General features: G+C 33.7%; 1 protein-coding gene across 1 annotated transcript in view; it reads right to left on the reverse strand.

Annotated features, from left to right (window-relative positions):
• Positions 1–7,634, reverse strand: part of LOC142317819 (uncharacterized) — a 160,965-nt gene extending 153,331 nt beyond the window's left edge. Inside the window, exon 1 of the mRNA XM_075354368.1 lies at positions 7,484–7,634. Coding sequence (XP_075210483.1) covers positions 7,484–7,634 — 151 coding nt within the window. The remainder of the gene's footprint in view (positions 1–7,483) is intronic.
• Between the last annotated feature and the right edge of the window lie 10,729 nt (positions 7,635–18,363).

Here is an 18,363-nt window from a genome sequence, read left to right on the forward strand (position 1 = left end):
TTAAATTTATTTTTATTTTGTGTAATTATAATATTTGTACTTTAAATGGCCACTTTTTTTCATTGAAAATAATCTTTTAAACCGTTAAGAAAAATATGGAAATTGAAATAGATCTAATAATAAAACAAAATGAGACTCAAACACAAAAAATTATTGTCTGCTTTTGATCCATTAATACAAGTGTATGAATCGCTGACACATGAATCCTTATTATTTTGACCGATGTAAATTTGACGAGTAATTTAGTTAATTTAACTCCACATGTCCACGTCCGGTAAGAATGAAATTCTAGAATACCGAATTAGATAGTCCAGGGTGATTGAACTAGCAAATTTCAGGAATGTGAATGTACGTTTTAAGATGTTATTTCCAGTTTGAAAAATTGAGTTCTGTTACTGAATGTACGGACAATGTACTTATTATACAACTTGTTAATTACGCTAAAAATGTCATAATGTACTTTGGAGAATTCTAGACCTATTGAATTAATCGTTATAGGGAGTCAAAAGTATAACGATTAAACTAACAATTATAATACCGTATGATCACAAAGTTGAACTTTTCTGCTCAAAAAAAATTAGAATGTGCTAACTAGAGCTTTCTTCTCATAAATATTAGATGAATACTCTATGCGGTTATTTAAGTAACTCACAAACGTTTATCAAAATAAATACGAAGTTTGTTTTAGTGTATTGTAAATAAATGATACAATAACAATAGATTGATTTAATATTACGGCGTACAAAAAGAAATCAATTTACGTAATGTCCGTAATTGGTTTATTAAAACTGAAATATATATAAATATATAAATGTAATTGCGTCTGCTTGCAGAAATGAAATCATTCTTGAATGTATTCGAGTGTTCACTTCCGATGGGAATCACCGCAGTTCACTCGGTTCAACAAATTCGTTGTTATTAAACGGCAATTATTTGAAACTCATTTAAACAATTATCTGCAGGTTATTGAATAAATATTAAAAAAAAATTAATTAATGGTTTCTTGTTTAATGCGCTTAAAGCGTAATTTAAGAGAAAAAAAAATTAATTTACTGAACAATTTTGATCAGAAATTGAAATAGTTTTTGTGGATTCAAAGAAAAATTTACAGATTAGCTAATACTTTCTGTTACTGTAAAAAAAATGTAAGCTATTTTAAATAATTGATTTCGCTAAATGAAAAATGGAAATTTCTTCTTAAAGTTCAGAGGACTGGCTACAGAATTAAAGAAAACATCAGATGATGTTTGACTGAAAGCTTAACTTTCATTCAAGGAGTTATGAAAAAGTGATACGTGAGATTTTATACGGAGTAAGATACAGACTAACAAATGACCAACATGGATGCCGGCTTTTTAAAATAATAATAACAATTTTATTGATTAACAATAGAACGAAAACGTCCTTGCACTGAAAGGAAAAAATATTTCACATTACAATTCTTCTCTTTCCATGTGGGACCTATAAACTATGACATTTTAGAATTCTTCTTTTGGATAATCAATTCAGAATGATAACCTTAAAAACGGTCGTATATCGATAATGGTGGATAATAACTGCTTTCAGTCGAACTTACTTAACTGTGGATATCATATTTCTTTTTGTAATTTAATTTAGACCTTATACAAACACACATAACTACATATAAAATTTCGATAGGGCCATGTACATACTCCGTAAAATGATAGAAATTAAACCTGTATTCTCAAATTATTTGATGAATTTTAGTCGTTTGACACAAATCATTGTAATTTCTTTCAGTAGGTTTAATAAAAAATCAGTAGTGTAACTGATATAATTGTTAAATGCAAAGAAGTAAAGAGAAAAAAGACTCGCTAGCATTAACATGCAAGATAAGCAAACATCCGTAATACAAATACATATAGCAGACCTTTATATTTAGTAAAGGAAGCATCATAGGCGCATCTCATTTGAGTAGGAAAGATGAATATTTACTCGACTGCAGAAGAATGTGTATTAGAAACATGTGTTTTTTATAACTAAAAACCGAGTGAAATCAAAACTTTATAAAAAAATCTTTTAGTATTTGTTATTGTTATACATATATTTGTTTCTTTCGGTTAATTTAGTTGGTAAAAATAATTTAAGTTACAATGTAATATGATCGTTATAAACTGTTAAGAATAACTATCATACGATTTATATGAACAGTAAAAAAAAAAACGTTATGAGTATATGAATTCTCATTTATTGTTAAACTGAAAGAAACTTATTTATAAATTGCAAAACGAACTAAGTCAACACTAGATCGATTGTCGAACTGTAATTGGACATAGATGGTGTTGCGAGATATATATTTCAAAATGAACGGTATAAAAATATCTTTATTAAATTTTAATTTTTTATTTACCCAAAAGAGGGAAAGGGATGTATTTAAAAAAGAAAAACAGTTATTGAACTCTGTTATCCGGTGGAATTGTAATGCAGTTGATTACGGTGGCAGAATCCAATTATCTTAGTATTGAATTGATTTCAAAAAGTAAAATAAATGCAACAAAGTGGAAAAAACTGAAACTTTTCTGACCACAAGGCAATACCTAGAAAAGGTAGTGACAGATGAAAACATTTTCTTACATAATTTTCATGTTATGCAACTTACAGAACTCAAGGTTATATTATTATTTTTAATACGAATATAAATATTACTTTCATTTATTTAAATTTTGAAACAATATTATACACGAGTAAAATATTGTTTTACTTTTGTCTTAGCTGTCTGACTTAAAAAACCTACGGAAAGTTGAAGTGAGGTTTTAAAAAAAAATTCTAAGAATTAAAGACTACTACAGTTTTATTCAATAAGTAATTTCTGTCTAAACCACACTTTACATTGTTATTTGTTCTGCCGTCATTGAAACAGGCCGATTGAGTATTTCTAGGACAATTTTGTTTTTTAAATAAATAATTTTAATTAAACAATGGGTCAAACATAATTTGGGTCTTTTCTGTGATTCCCCCCAAGTTTTTTTTTTATCCAATTCACTCATATTTGCATAAAATTTAACTATCAATGTCAATTTCGTTGGAGAAATGCATTTTTAATTCTAGAAATTAAATTTCGATCAGAAAACCAGAATCTTATTCGTTTCTGCCCCCCCCCACAAGAAGTTTGCAAGTTTTAACCTGGAAATAACTCAAAATAGTAGATGATGATGATGATGATGATGATGATAATGATAATGATGATAATAATGATAATAATAATAATAATAATAATAATAATAATAATAATAATAATAATAATAATAATAATAATAATAATAATAAACATTGTATATTATTATTGATAATAATAATAACAACCAAGTTGGAGAAATAACCCAATAATCCGATATAACCATTTATATTACAATTTTTAATACCATTTATTAATTTATAAATATAGTTTAACCAAACTTAACCTACGCCCGCTTCGCTCGCTAACCATGACTAATTAACCGTAATGTTTTGATTATTTAATCAATAGTTACTGAAAGACCCAACAAAAAATATAAACATTCTTTATTAATCTCAATACAAATGAAATAAGAAAACAAAATTTTAGCAACAAGTGAAAAACCTACGCAAATAATTCATTTTCAAAATCAACTCAATCACTCAATGGATAGAACGAAACAATGTCTTTTAAAATTTGGTCGAAATAGTCCTCATCCCGATATCTATGATGCCACTTGAATTCACACAAATATGAATCAATCAAAGTACGGTGAGTACCATTCACGTTTGTTGCGTCTCTTCGCGTTTCTATGGTATAACATCGTATGACTTCCATTTATCCAACATTATTGTAGTGCCTTTTTCAATGCATGCGGTAATTATATTTAATAGCGTTTATTTTTTCCGATTTGGCACTGCACACAAAACGAACTCATTATCTTCGCGACAAATTCCTCCGAAAACCCACGGTGAGGATACAACCTTCCGCGATTATATTAGCTTATCGAAAAACACGATTCATTGATTTCCACCGTTTTTCCTTCACCACCAATTTTGCGAGGATTTTTCAATAAGGAATCGGCAGAAACTTCACGCAGATTCCAGTCTGTAATGGCGTCACAGCTCATTTAAAATTCTCGTTCAGCAAAACGGGTGGTAGCGTATTCCTGACACCAAGCATAAACGAATAAAATAATCCTCTCGAACGAGAATTTGATACCTTCCAACCAAGTTCCCTTTCTGATCGGTTTTTCTTCACGGCACATTCGTTTTTTACATACCCAACGATCATTTTTTTCATGAATTTTCATGGAAATTTCATGTTTCATTTTACATATTCTGCTCTTATGAGTGATTCCTCTATCTTGAAGAAACCGGATCGCTTTTTCTTTCGTCTCAATAACAGAAAAGAATGTCACTTGAGACGACATGGTGTGGACTAATCTTTAATACTGATATAAGTAATGGATGTTGTTTGAATAGTAACTATACAGTAATCCGTATTTATAAACAATGTCGGGGTCTTTTTTGTGATTCCCCCAAATATAAAAGATAGTTTCACCATTACAAAATGAAATGGATATCATATTTTAAGAATTTTTCCAACGATTTATAATGAAAAATATTTAAAAAAATGAGAGGGGGGCAGGAATAACAGAAAAGTAGTCGTAATTTTTTCCTGTTTTATTGTAAAATTCGATTATTAGGGTTCCATGGTACGTCACTGCAGAATACGTTCCAAATTTTCTACGTACCTAATATTTACAAGACAGTTAAAATAAATGATTTTAAAGTATTCATCAGGGGAGTCGATTTTGTAATTCGGTGAAATGCACATGTGTTCACGGGAGCTCCCTCTCTCAGGGTCGTATTTCGTTTTTTTGTTCTAGTTTCTGTTGTTGTTGTTATTAGTGTTGTATTTTTCGGGTTTTGTGTTCGGTTTGGTGAGATTTAATTACTTTAGTTTTGTTTTGTTACATTCTATTGCATTTAGTTTCATTTTCCATATTTTTTGTGGATGGTGTTTTACACACGTTTTGTGATTTTTTTTTCTAATTAACTATTTTGGGTTAATTAATTAACGTATTTTTTTTTCTATTTTTTTGGAGTTTAATTAATGTTATTTGTCATTTTCGGTCCTAGCCTAGGGTTGCTAGAGCTTCTTGATTTAAGTAGCCAAGTACCCTACACATCAATTGTTTATTTATTTTTTGTTTTTGTTGGCGTTTTTGGGATTTTGGCTAAGTCGGAAGATAATGAGGACAGTGGAGGGTACGATAGGGATTTCCCGGCGTTTTTAGTCAGATCCTATGTTGGAAAAGGTCAAGGACAGTCGGCAAGACACCCTCCTGGGAATCGTAGGTTACGTCACTGTCCGCCTGTGGTTACGGGAAAGAAGAAGCTGTGGGTTGGGAGCGAACCCTCACATTCCTATAGGGAAGGCATTTCCGGTGGGAAATCCCAGGTATTACAACGAGTCCCAGATTAAGGGAGGAGACGAAACAGGGAATGATGATCGCCGTGCAAGAGAGGCGCTTCGGGCTGGATTGGTTCCTACGCCAGGTCTGCTTATGTGGGTCTTCTGGTAAGTTTGGTTAGATCTTGCGATGAACAGCTGAATATACCGTCTGGGGGAGGGAGAGTAAGCATAAGGTATTCCTGCATCGCGAGTCAACAACTTTGGCAGTGAAGTGTAGGAAGAGGCCGCATAGGTCCTCCAACGACCACGGTCGGTGTCAAATGTTAGGGGAATTGATCTTCTCCGCAGCGTAAAGGGGTCGGTATTGCAGACGAGTCTGGGATCCTCTCAGCACGTAAGGGCCCGGGGGAAGACCTCCACCTGCAGGTGCGGGCTGCTGGCAAACTGCGGAGCGACTTTGCAGGGTGATCTCTGCTAAGGTGGAAGGTGTCACTACGCCTTTAGCCGGGAGGTGTGGCTGGGTCTCCACATCGTGATAAGGATGTGGACGCACTCAAGACTAAGGAGGATTTCGTGAAGGAATTTTGCTGGATTACGGGGGAGGCGATGACCGTTGATATCTTGTCCATGCGGCTGGTCTTCGGGGCGACACAGGTGGTCACTGGGGCAGTGCCACCCATTCCGACAGATAAGTTACTAACTAATGGACGTATTCGCATAGGATGGTTGGCCTGCAGGGTAACGAGGCGCTTTCAAGAGAACCGCTGTTTCTGCTGTCCGGGCCATAGGGATTAGTTCTTTAGTGGCCCGAATCAGAATGGCCACTGCTTTAACTGCGGAGAAGCTGACCGTGCACGGAGGGATTGAAAGCGGGAAGCTAAATGTCCCTCCTGCAGCATGCATGGGCATGCGCCTGAGCGTCGAGGATGTAAAGCCTCATCTGGAACATGAAGGTGTGGTGCCGGTGTGAGACAGCCTCATCTGGCAGGGGTGGGAAGCTCTTGTGTTTCATCATTGATGATCGAGCGGGGACTCCTCTGCTGTGGCACCAGGGGGGAAGTTAAGACCGAAGTCCAGGTGAGGGATGTCGTCGGGTGTTACTCGCTTGAGGCGAGGTACTGGGCGACCAGATTCCTGGCGGGGGATCCTTCTCGGATTCCCTGTTAAAGGCACGGCATTGGATGACCATAGTCTCAGTGAGGGGATCCCTTTTGGGGACCCCTTATTAGAGGGGAGATACAGAAGACCGAGATCCGGTTGTCTGGGTGGGGGCCTTGGAAACGGCATATCCGGGCCCTCGGTTACTACCTTTTTTTTTAAATTCCCCAAGACGACCAGCTCACGCTAAAAAGCTTAACACAGTTGCCTCAGGGTGTCATGGAAGCGCAGTCTGCTCGCTCTAGCTCCGTCCAAATTCGGACATCTCATCGGGGTTTCCCGTGCCTCCTGGAAAAAATACTAATCACCTCTTCTGGTGATCAGAATGTTTCTCCGCAGGAGAGCTACCCTTCCCCTCCCTGTTTTACCTGATCCAGACTCGCATTTCGCTTGCCCTTCACAGTTACGTGTCCCCCCCCTCATGTACACCTCGAGGGTCACCCATGCCATCATCAGGGAGCTTCGACCCACCCACTCTTGCGCGTGAGTAGGCCGGAACACCCTAGGCATAGAGGCCCCCTACACGCATCAAAATGGGCTCTTACATGTCCTCGATCCCCCACGCATTCGCATGACCCCTCATTACTTGTTGCGCCATGTCCCCGTCGGCGTCAGCGGTAGAGCACCGCACACAATATCCCTCTACTCCATGTCCATCGGTATATCCGGCATAGCATATTCCAACAATAACATGAACATAGACACATAATACACTCATAAATTCATAACCTAACAAAGTACATTAACTATAAAAATAAACAAATTTCGACGGCTCTGATGACCTCGAGGACCGTGTGCACGTCAAGGGGGTTCCTCTTACTTCTTCGCTGTCAGTACGAGATGAACCATTCTCTTTACCTCCCTCCATGCATTCTCACTCTGGAGCATGTGTCTGACAACGTTATCTAGTGGTACGACTACCGAATTTAACGTCTCTCGTTCTCTCACCTGACACAGTCGAACCAGGTGTGTTCAGCCGTGTCAGCTGTCGCACAGTACCTGCAACCCGCCGTTCTCCTCCACTTGAAGCGATGCAGATAGCTACCAAAGTCCCGATGGCCCGAAAGTAGTTGAGTGAGGCAGTATCCAACTTCACCATACTTACGCCCCACCCAAGCACTCACATCCGGAATCAGACGCATAGTTCACCGTCCTACCTGGCTCGCCTCCAACCGTTGCTGCCAGATGGCCATAATCTGCGCTGTTGCATTCTCTTTGCTTACACCTTCAAACCGCAAGCATCGTTCCTCCACCAATAAGTTTATTGGTGGCGTTCACGCAATGACGCAGACTGCATCGTAGGAGACCGTCCTGTAGGCACATGTCACCCGTAGAAGCAGCCTATGAGTGGCCTCCAGCTTCCTCCTCTACTTCTGAACCGCCACTGCCCTTTTCCATGCAGGGGCCGCATACAATAGGACTGATGTCACGGTTGCAGCTATGACTCGTCGGCTTTTCTCTCATTGAAGTTGTCCGGAGACTCCTTTCGTCCTCAGCGTCTGCCCGATGACTTCCCATGACAGGCTGTTGCAGGCGTTCCGGACATCCAACAGTATCAGGGCTGGGATCGTTCTTGTCTGCCGCGTACCATTTGCTGCTGTGTCGACAGAGTACATCACCACACGAATTGCGTGGGCCGCTGACACGTCCTTCCGAAATCCAAATTGATGAGGGGAGAGGCCCCCTTGCTCCTGTACCTCTGCCGAGAGCCGTCTTTCCACGACACGTTCATACATCTTGCCCAGTGTACTGAGTAAGCACACTGGACGGAAGGATCCTGGCTAGTCTGGATTCCTCCTCGGCTAGGGTAGAAGTACCAAGCGTGCCTTCTTCCAGCATTATGGGAAACTACCCCACGTGAAGACCTGGTTAAAACAGTCCAGCGCCGTCCACGGGAATGCCCCCACCACCATCTTGGCCACCTCCCCTGGAATTCTACCCGGTCCCGGACTTTTCTTATCCAATTTCTTATCTCATTGGATGGAAAGCCACAGTGCATAATTTGCTTTCAAGTCCTCTCCGATGAAAGCATGAAGCAATCAAAATTAATTCGACATTTGGAAACTAAACATCCGAATCATCAAAGCAAACGGCTGGAATTTTTCGAAAGAAAATATATACTTTAAGAACCTTCTATTTTTAAATCAAGCCATACTGATAAAAGTATACTTGAAGTATTCACTAGTAGCAGTAACAGTAGTTAAGATGTCCAAATTCCATACAATCGCAGTAAACTCATATTTCCTGCTGCAATTGATGTGGTTAGTGTTTTAATAAGCATGGAAGAAGCAAAGAGAATGAACAAATTCTGCTGTTCACGATCAAATAATTGAGCAAGTGAGTTTAAGTGTATATTTTAGTATTCAATTTGATGAATCAGTAGATGTAACAAACATTTCTCAGTTCTTATATTTTGTGAAGTATGAATGCGATAGGGACAGATCGATCAAAGAAAATATGTTGTTTTGCAAATCAATATCTAGTCATGCCGTAGGAATGTCATTTTGATGTTTTTTATGAAGCTATTAAAAACTGTAACATAGATTGACAAAATTATTTTATTATGTGTTGTATTAAGTATTTCAGTATGTAGTGATGATGCAAAGGCGTTAATAGGAAAGAACAGTGGATTTCTGAAAAAAATAAAGATCGTCTTATGCCAAGTCGTCTTACCACAAAAAATATGTCGAATAATCACAAACAAATTTTTTTTAAACCTGTAAAAATGGGTAATTTTATTAAAAGTCGACCATATAAAAGTCGACCATATTAAAAGTCGACTAATAGCCCACAGAATGGGCTATTAGCAAAACTACACAATGAAAGGGACGAAAAAAGAATCTTTCCTTCTTCCATACAGAAGTCACATGGTTATCGCGGGGGAAATTGTTAACTCGGATATTGGAATTACGGGATAAATTAATAATATCTTTCCAGATAAATAAAGGCCATTCTCAATTTTATTACAGAATAATGTGTATATGTTGCTCTTGGGACATTCGCATTTCGACTTGATTGTGAATCTAAAGGAACGTGATAAAAACATTTTATTAATTAGAGACAAAGTTCATGGTTTCATTAAAAAGCTTGTTATCTGGGTTATTTGCCTTCAAAGCAAACATTTTGATATGTTTCCACTCACTTCGACAATATTAAGAAATAAATTGGATGAAGACAGTTTGGATAACATGAAGATGCATTTGGAGGAACTAAAAATTCAGTTGGCAGCGTATTTCTTCGAAGAAAAAAATGATTTCCCAAAGAGATGGTTATTGAATCCATTTTGTAAAAATGTTGTTGCACTGCTAAATTACCGCTTGAGATAAGATTTGGATATGTCTTGGCTTGCTTATCAGAGTGAATATTGAATGTTAGTCACAGAAGCATTGAAAATATTAATCCCTTTCACCACATCATACCTCTGTGAAAAGGACTTTTCATCTGTGGTTGCGCCAAAAATTAAATATAGGAATTGTCTTTTATCACTTAAAAACAATTTGCTTTTGGGTATTTCTAAAAATAGATAGATCACGTTTGGAGAAATTTTAAATGAAAAACAATCGCAACCATCTCATTACTTTAATTTCTGTACATGTGTACTTATAAATGTAAGTAAAATGTTTATAATAAATGACTTTTTTTCTCATAAAATGATTTCATTATCGTCATTATGGTTTATGTGTAAAGTTGTAGGGTAATTTCGTGACCCCGGTTGAGAAAGACTGCACTATTCTAACCAGACGGGTTATCAAAACAGTATTACATTAATATAATAATTGAGTAATATTCTATATATTAATTAAATTATAACGTCAATATAGCTGGGCTGGTTATAATTCATTCAAAATGTATTCTTCTGTTACAATTTAAACCTGAATATAAACATAAAATGAACAAGGGTAAGGTTAACAGGTTAAATGTATACAGTCAGCATCGGAGATTTTTGTTAATTACGGAATCTTTACCACCCATCTATCTGCGTATACGCACGACGAGGAAAGTTCGGTAGGCATAGTTAAGGTACGCGGTAAGAAGGAGAAACATTACATCGGTAATGGTTGTTTAACGAAACTAAACATCGCTGACTGTGAAGCAAACTGGCACGGCAATACAATTTCACGACATTAGCTTAAGAATACAGACAATGTAAATACGTTTGAGATTTAAATATTCTGCTTTCTAATATGTTAATTCATTATAAAACGTTCATTTCCTCTCGTTTTAACTTCAATCTTCGCTCTTATTTGATTCTCAGTTCATTCTTTCTTTTCTTCAGCTCGTTCCTTTATTTAGTATAATTTATTCCACAAAGTTAAATTATAATGAGTGACTGTAAAATATGGCTTTCATTTCACCGCATTATAGCTCTTTCCTTGCTGAGTGAATATTAATTGTAAAATGAAATGAGCGCTAGTATTTTAACGGAATTTAGTGTAATGGAAGCAGGTAAAACAAACCATATTAACAAAATAAATAAAGGAACTGTAAATTTAGATGTAAGGAGTTTATACAAATACTATACTTTTCATATTTTATTTATGGAATAATTTTAACCATATAGATACAGAGAACCTAAAATAATCTGGTTAAAATACAAAGAATATGTTACAATTAAAAAAAAATTATTTTCATTCAAAATAAATTAGCTATTCGTAGCTAGCTACTTATTTAAATTAGCCTATTTATAGCCTATAATTTTACTAAAAAAAAACTTACATAAATGTAACCTCAAATCTTGATACACAATTAAAAAAAAAAAATAATAATAAATACGCTGCAATATGAATAAAGTTTTAAGAATATGAACAACAATATTCACAGTTTAAAATACCCGTCTTCAGAAATCCGTGTATATAAATATATATTACTACTTAATATCTGTTACGTTTACAACACGTGCTAATCACTTAATCGCATTAAACGACTGACTGAATTACACAGTACACGCATGTGTGTGCAAACTGATCCATTTGGGCCTGCGCAAATCTTCATGGTGTGTTACATCGGCGCGCGCATCCGTAAGTTGATTAACATACACGCTGATCAGTTTCTCCTAACGCGCCAAAAGAAGTATAACTTCAAAAATATTTAAAAAAATTATAAGTTATTAGTGAAATAAAAATTTATGTATTTTTAAAAATGTGTGTATGTAATTTAATAGCCATTATTATATATGTGTATATGTTATAGAGTTGATGAAACATCTGATTGTTTAATATTAATTGAAAATTATAATTTAGAATCGTATTATTTTTGGATTTTCTTCTTTAATTTCTGTTTAATTGTATTTAACTATTCTGGAATATCTATTTAATTTTATCTACATTAAAGTTAACAACAGAGTGACTGAAAAATAGAACCTCACAAGAACAACATATACACTGAGGCATACATGCCCGATCTTTAATAAATTGCAAAAAATTCTTAGCTTTTAGTTGATTACTCTGATATTGTCGGACAATATTTTCCGGAAGTCGGAGTTGATCATCATTTCGTTTATTTGTTTTTTGTTGCCAATCATGTAATCGCTCTTTAGTTTGATATAATTCTTCTGATCTTAATTTACGTACACGTTCTGTAATTTTCAAATTTTCTCTCTTTTATGTTCATCATCCTCTTTCCTATCCAATCTTTTTATCCTTTCCTTGATATTAACGTTTTCTTCCTCTTTATATTTAACATCTTCTCTTAATCTTTTCTTTCTTTGTTTTTAACATTTTCTTCCTCACATATTCATCTTCTTGTCGTTTTTTTGAGATATATTTCTTCACGTTATATTTCTTTGTCCTGTATGATTGTTTCTTTTTCATTTTTGATTATTCATCAAATAATCCAATAATAAAAACTGAATATTTTACACCGTAAGGTCGAAATTAACATTTGTAACCAGTATACAGAAGTTCACTAAACGGAGTAGTTTAATTATTATTAACTTTTATTTATACGACACACCAGAAATCTGAAACATTTGTTAATCAGCAACTAACGAAGAAACGAATAATACCGATTTAATAACGAAGAAACGAGTAATAAAGGGATTTTTACTCTATCTTAATATTTCATGTAAGATTGTTGAATAATTATTGTATAAATATTTGATGTTAATAAAAACTAATATAATCAGCAATTGTGTAATTGTCCACTTTATTAAAGAATTGGAGGATTGTATCTCAATTTCAAATGAAATAAGATTAAATGAAGTGCAGCAAAAAATGTGTATATGTAATTTAATAGGCGTACAAAGAAGTCATGTGGTGTCCACATCAGATTTTTATTTTGAATGAAGCGCTACCACCGAGCGGAAAAATTTAACTAATAACTGTATAATAAATTGTATTTTTTTTTTTAACCTCCAGGACCACCACTAGGTATTGCTTCAGAGGATGAGGTAAATGATTTGTAGCGTGTGTGAAAATACTATGCCTGACCAGGATTCCAATCCTGAACCTCCAGATGAAAGGTCGAAATGCTAACACTCACGTCACGGAGGTCGGAATAAAAAATTGTATTGAGTACTATAAACAGTATGTTGTTTATATTAACATTTATTATACTTATTGCTTTTTTACATTTTGTTAAAAAAAAACTATTATAGAACTAAGTTTTTTGAAATTTTATAAAAATAAATAAGTGTAGAAGCAACATGCTTCTTGATACGAACCATGTATATATATAATATGTAAATGTATTAATACTTTTACTTCTTATATTTCTGTCACCATGGCAACAGAAATATAATTGAATAAAATTACTAATAATATTTTTCTTTCCCATGTGGGTATAACAGAGCTACAGCTTTAGAAGAGAAAGTATTGTAATCGGTCCAATTTGGACGTATGCGGTTTTTGTTAGATCTTGACGTTTTGACACCTAAGGAATCCAAAAAACCGGATGGAAATTTTCCGGATGTTCGTATGCACGTGTGTGTTCGGTGTCGCACTTCTTATATCTCCAGCACTACTTGACCGATTTTGACTAAACTTGGTCAGATTATTTCTAAATATATGACATTGATGTCATTAAATTTTCAACTTAAAAGGTTAAGGGAGTGAGGCTGTAGAGTAAGGTCACCCTGCGTATCTCGAGATTTCGCTTAATTAAGGTTTTATTTTTCTTACGCACATTTGTTAACAATTAAAAAAAAATTTTCAAACATTATTTTTAATTATTAGTAAACCGCGATTACAAACAACCTTACGATGTGAATGCACGTACCCACAGAAGCCACCACCTCTCTGAAACTGAGAGGAATAGCGGTGGTTTACTTTAACTTAATTATATAACATTTAAAACAATCATTAATATTTTATTGTTAATATGTTAATACTAATTCTGATTTTGATTTGAGAAAGGAACATATTGGACTGACTAACTACTAAATTCTAATTCTTATATAACTCCTCGAAATAAAATAAAAAAATTCTGGATAATAAAAAAATCAAATGAAAATAGATTAGTAGTTGCTACATAAACATTGTTAATAAATTTTCATTTGTCTGATAGGAGTTATAAATGCCATACGTGTAGAACTGCTTTTGTCTTTGGAATGAATTTTAAATTGATTTTACATAGGGTACCTCCCCTCATAGCCTGCTATTATGACAAAAGCATAACATAAACAAGTTAGTCTCGTGAAGACGGGAGGGGATTTTTCACGCTTTATAAGTCTGATCTTTTTTTGAACTGTAGGTGTATAGGCTTGCGTTAACTCGCATATCTGTTGCAGGTAGCTCAATTATGTTTTCATATACACCGATATAGATTCGCGTCGATGGTTGGGTTTTTAATGTAGATCGTAGATTGATCATTTTAAGCGTCCACTTTGGTAGAGAGGGAGGGACAGAAAAAAGGTATGCTCTGCATATCTTTGTACTACAAGATAGGATCGCGCCTCGTCCGTCTTTTACACGTAAATTAACATATTTCACTAATAAAGCCTTAAGATTACACTAAAGTACTTGAGGGACGCGAGACGGGAGAGTATCGTACATACTTTACACAAAGAAATACAGTAACATTTACACAAGTAGGAACTCACACGTAGGGGCTATCCTGTCAAATGAATGTAAATACCAAGTGTATTTTAGCAGGAAGGAATGAACATATCTCTCACAATAATATTAATTTGTTTTCTTTCAAGAAAAAAAAACTAGTAAACACAAATATATTTTTAAAAAAAATATAAAATTTCACTAATATATTAACCCGATAACTAATATTTTACACCGATAACTTTTAAAATAAATTATTTTGATTACTATTATTCAAAATAAATATGTATAAATTTAAAAAAAATCTACAGTAAACTTGAGATAACATTTCTTATTTATTAATGATATTGCTAATGCTTATTACTTATGAAATAGCTGAACAAAAAGAATTAGCTTCATTTATTAAAATATTTTTATTTATTACTAAAAAAATTTATACATGAAAAACACACTTTGATGTAGAAGTATAATGTTATAGAAAGGATAGTAAAATGTGTATCACAACAAGCGCCTGCCTTTCACAGCCGAGATTGTACTTTCGTTTGGCATACTGTACAAATAGATTTGTACATTAAATTTGTAAATAGATTGTAAAAAAATAATAAATTGAACAATGAATATTCTTTTTTTAACGACTAGTTTAGTTTTTAATCAGCTTAAAACGTAATTATGAGTAAATTTGAAAAAAAATTAACTTAAAAAATACATTACTACAAAAAAAAACTAGTTAACAGATTTACTGAAAAAAATTGTTATTGCTATAGTTAGTCAGGCTGATAAACTATAATAATAAGTGACATTAAAAAATTTGTATTTTTGTAAAACAGTAACAGGAATAAATGACAAACATAACGAATAATGATGGTAATAGCCATTCAGTATAAAAACTGTCGAGTATGAAGAATGCATTGTTAATTTAAATAGAATGAAATGAAACGAGTTTTTTATGTTCTTTAACGGAAAATCAAGTAACTTCATTATTTCCAAACTTTGGACTAGCCTTCACTATTGATTAGTAGAGTACTAAAAAGGTTAGGAGAGTCATTCTATTTTGTTTTGTTATTTAATTTCTTCTTTTATAATTTTTACACGTAAGACAATATGAAGTGAGTCGTTTGTAATGAATGACGACTGTTCTCAAGACTAGGTTGGAACAAATGGATTATTTTTGTAATTGACGTATCGCTTATCCCAAAAATGTTTTCCCTTTTTTAAAAATTTTATGTTTGACTTAGATTTTAATCTCGCTACATGCAATATAGTTTAAGAAAAATTTTATTCTGTTTATTATAAGTTCTATTACTTTTTTCCAGCAAACAAAAATTTTACTAATGAAAAGTATTTTTTGCAATCCAGGTTATGTTTATGTTACGCTGACGTAATCACTAGTTTCATCCTTTCCTTTCAGGATTTGTTCTCTAGATTTTGTCATTTCCTTGCTGGTTGCATCTTACAATTACGAAACCATTGATCCATGTTTTTCTAGGCCTATCTAAACAGTTATTATTACTATGTTTCTTCCAGTATCAGAACTATGTAGCTGACATTTTTGCAGGATTTTACAGAGGCTACTTTACTTGTCTGATACCAAATTAATGAATATATATCTTCATTAAAAAAAAATTAAAAATTATTTTTCATTAAAAGAATTAACATTTTCATAGAACTTTAACAAAAAAATGTTAAATCTGTAAATATTTCTCCAAACTTAGTAAAGTTGGAAGAACATTGGTATAAAATTATATAGATTCAGTGGTAAAACTTTCAGGGAAATCGGTCTGAACGTTCAAGAGAAAAAGGAACGTAAATATTACCAAATTACCATTACAAGCATAGGATGGTCACGCTTACCTTAAATAAACAAAAATTATTATATTTAAATAAAGTGATAAATATTTTAAAGTGTGTGTTAAGTCGTGCATCAGAAAAAAACCGCATCACGAGAAAGTCCTACAACTGTGTTGTCAGCTTTTTTTATTTAATGAATTAATGTAAAATACTTAATATTCTCACTAACATGAGGATACGAATGCATCAAGGGTCTACGGGCAACGCCCGTTGGTTAGACGGTCGGGCAAGCGAAGCGAGTCCTAACGGGCTAGTACATCAATAAAGTTAAGCAAATAATGCAAAGAACAATAAAGGATGAATATGTGGTTTGTGAATATGAATTCAATTTTTTAATATTTTTGCACGACTGCTTACTGAAATCAGAATTAATTATTTTGATCGCCAGTTTCTACAGTTTCAAAATTAATTAGATCATACTAGCTGTCAAATTGTTTAAAGGGAATTTCCAGAATAAATTACTGCATTGTTTGCATGTAGTCGTTTTTACAGATTTTGGATGCGTTAGTCAATAATAAACCTGAGATCGAGTGGTTTTGAAAATACTGAAAAAAAATTTCTAATACTTTGTAAGGATGAAATAACATGTGGAGAACGGTATAATAAAAAAGGAACCGACCAATAGAAATGAAGGGTGGAAAATGGGGTTTCACGTATTCCGTGTGAGGTAAATAAAACCCTCTCAGGCAGCTTGATGTAAATATTTCTGTTGGATTTTTACAGGGTTGAAAAAGACTGGATTGTCTCTATCGTTTCGACTAAGTTTTCATAAAAAAAGAGCATGCAATATATATGTAGATCACAAGACGTTCATCCCTCCTTGTCGTCCGTTGTCTTCCTCAAAACTCTTCTTTTCCGCCTCTTGCCTATCGGTTCCACATCGAACTGTAAAGCCTGTGTTTGAATTTAGCGAACCGTCATCAAACGAGTTCAATATCAATAACATAAACTTTGTACACGTAGATTTTTAAAAAAATATTTTATACATGAGAATCGATCAAATTTATATCGAAAAAGAGAAAAAGATAAACAACAAAACAGTCTTTACAAAGTAAACAAAAAGAGCGACTGCAAATTACTGATTAAATCCGTTCGTAGGACATTTAGAAAGTTTTCCTTCAAAATAATTCTATAATAAAGTACGTTTAAAATATCCAATATAAAACAATCGGATTAATTGCAATCCAAATAGAAGTTTAGTGTTTAAAGTTCTGAAAAGTTATCATTAAAACTAATAAGTATAATAAGATATAACAATATTTTTTTTACCTTCAGCGTGGTATGTAGAAGTGATTGTTAACATGACATTTAAAATTCTTACAACTACCAGCCTTTCTGAGCTCCGATTTGAAAATCATATTTCATGAAGTCAGCAGTTTTATAGTATTTGAAAGTGTTGGACTGACTTTAAAGTAATCAATTTCCGTTAGATCTCATCTTAGATGCAAGGGTAAATTAAGGAAAAAATTCTTATTGTACCACTTTTGATTACACATTGTAACAAAAAAAATTCAGTCATCAATTAAAATCAAGAAAGAAGATATTAAATAATTTTTGTTAAAATAAATCATAACTCTGTGTGTGTGTGTGTGTGTGTGCGCGTGCGCGCGCGCGCGTGTGTGTGGGTGGATGTGGGTGTGCTTACAATTTGAATGTTTAAACTTAAATATACAGTTTAAAAAAGATTCCTCTTTTCGTTCATAAAAATTCCATTGGAATTAATTATTATGAGTATTGTGATGAGAGGAGTAGAATCATTTGGTAACATAAAAACAAGCTATTACAATTTTTCTTGAAAAATCAATTTCTAAATGATAAATTTACAATTTAAATTAGGTTTGTCATAAATCTTATAATAGGAGTTGTGTTTGATTTTTCTATTTCCGGAACAATTTGTCCACAAACAGCGCCCAACCTATTCTACACTTTCAGTGACAGTAAGAGTGATTCATTCCACCAAAATCATAAAAATGTTGAATCGAATTTTAA

Source organism: Lycorma delicatula, chromosome 1 (assembly GCF_047948215.1).
Source record: "Lycorma delicatula isolate Av1 chromosome 1, ASM4794821v1, whole genome shotgun sequence".
Taxonomy (NCBI): Eukaryota; Metazoa; Arthropoda; class Insecta; order Hemiptera; family Fulgoridae; genus Lycorma; species Lycorma delicatula.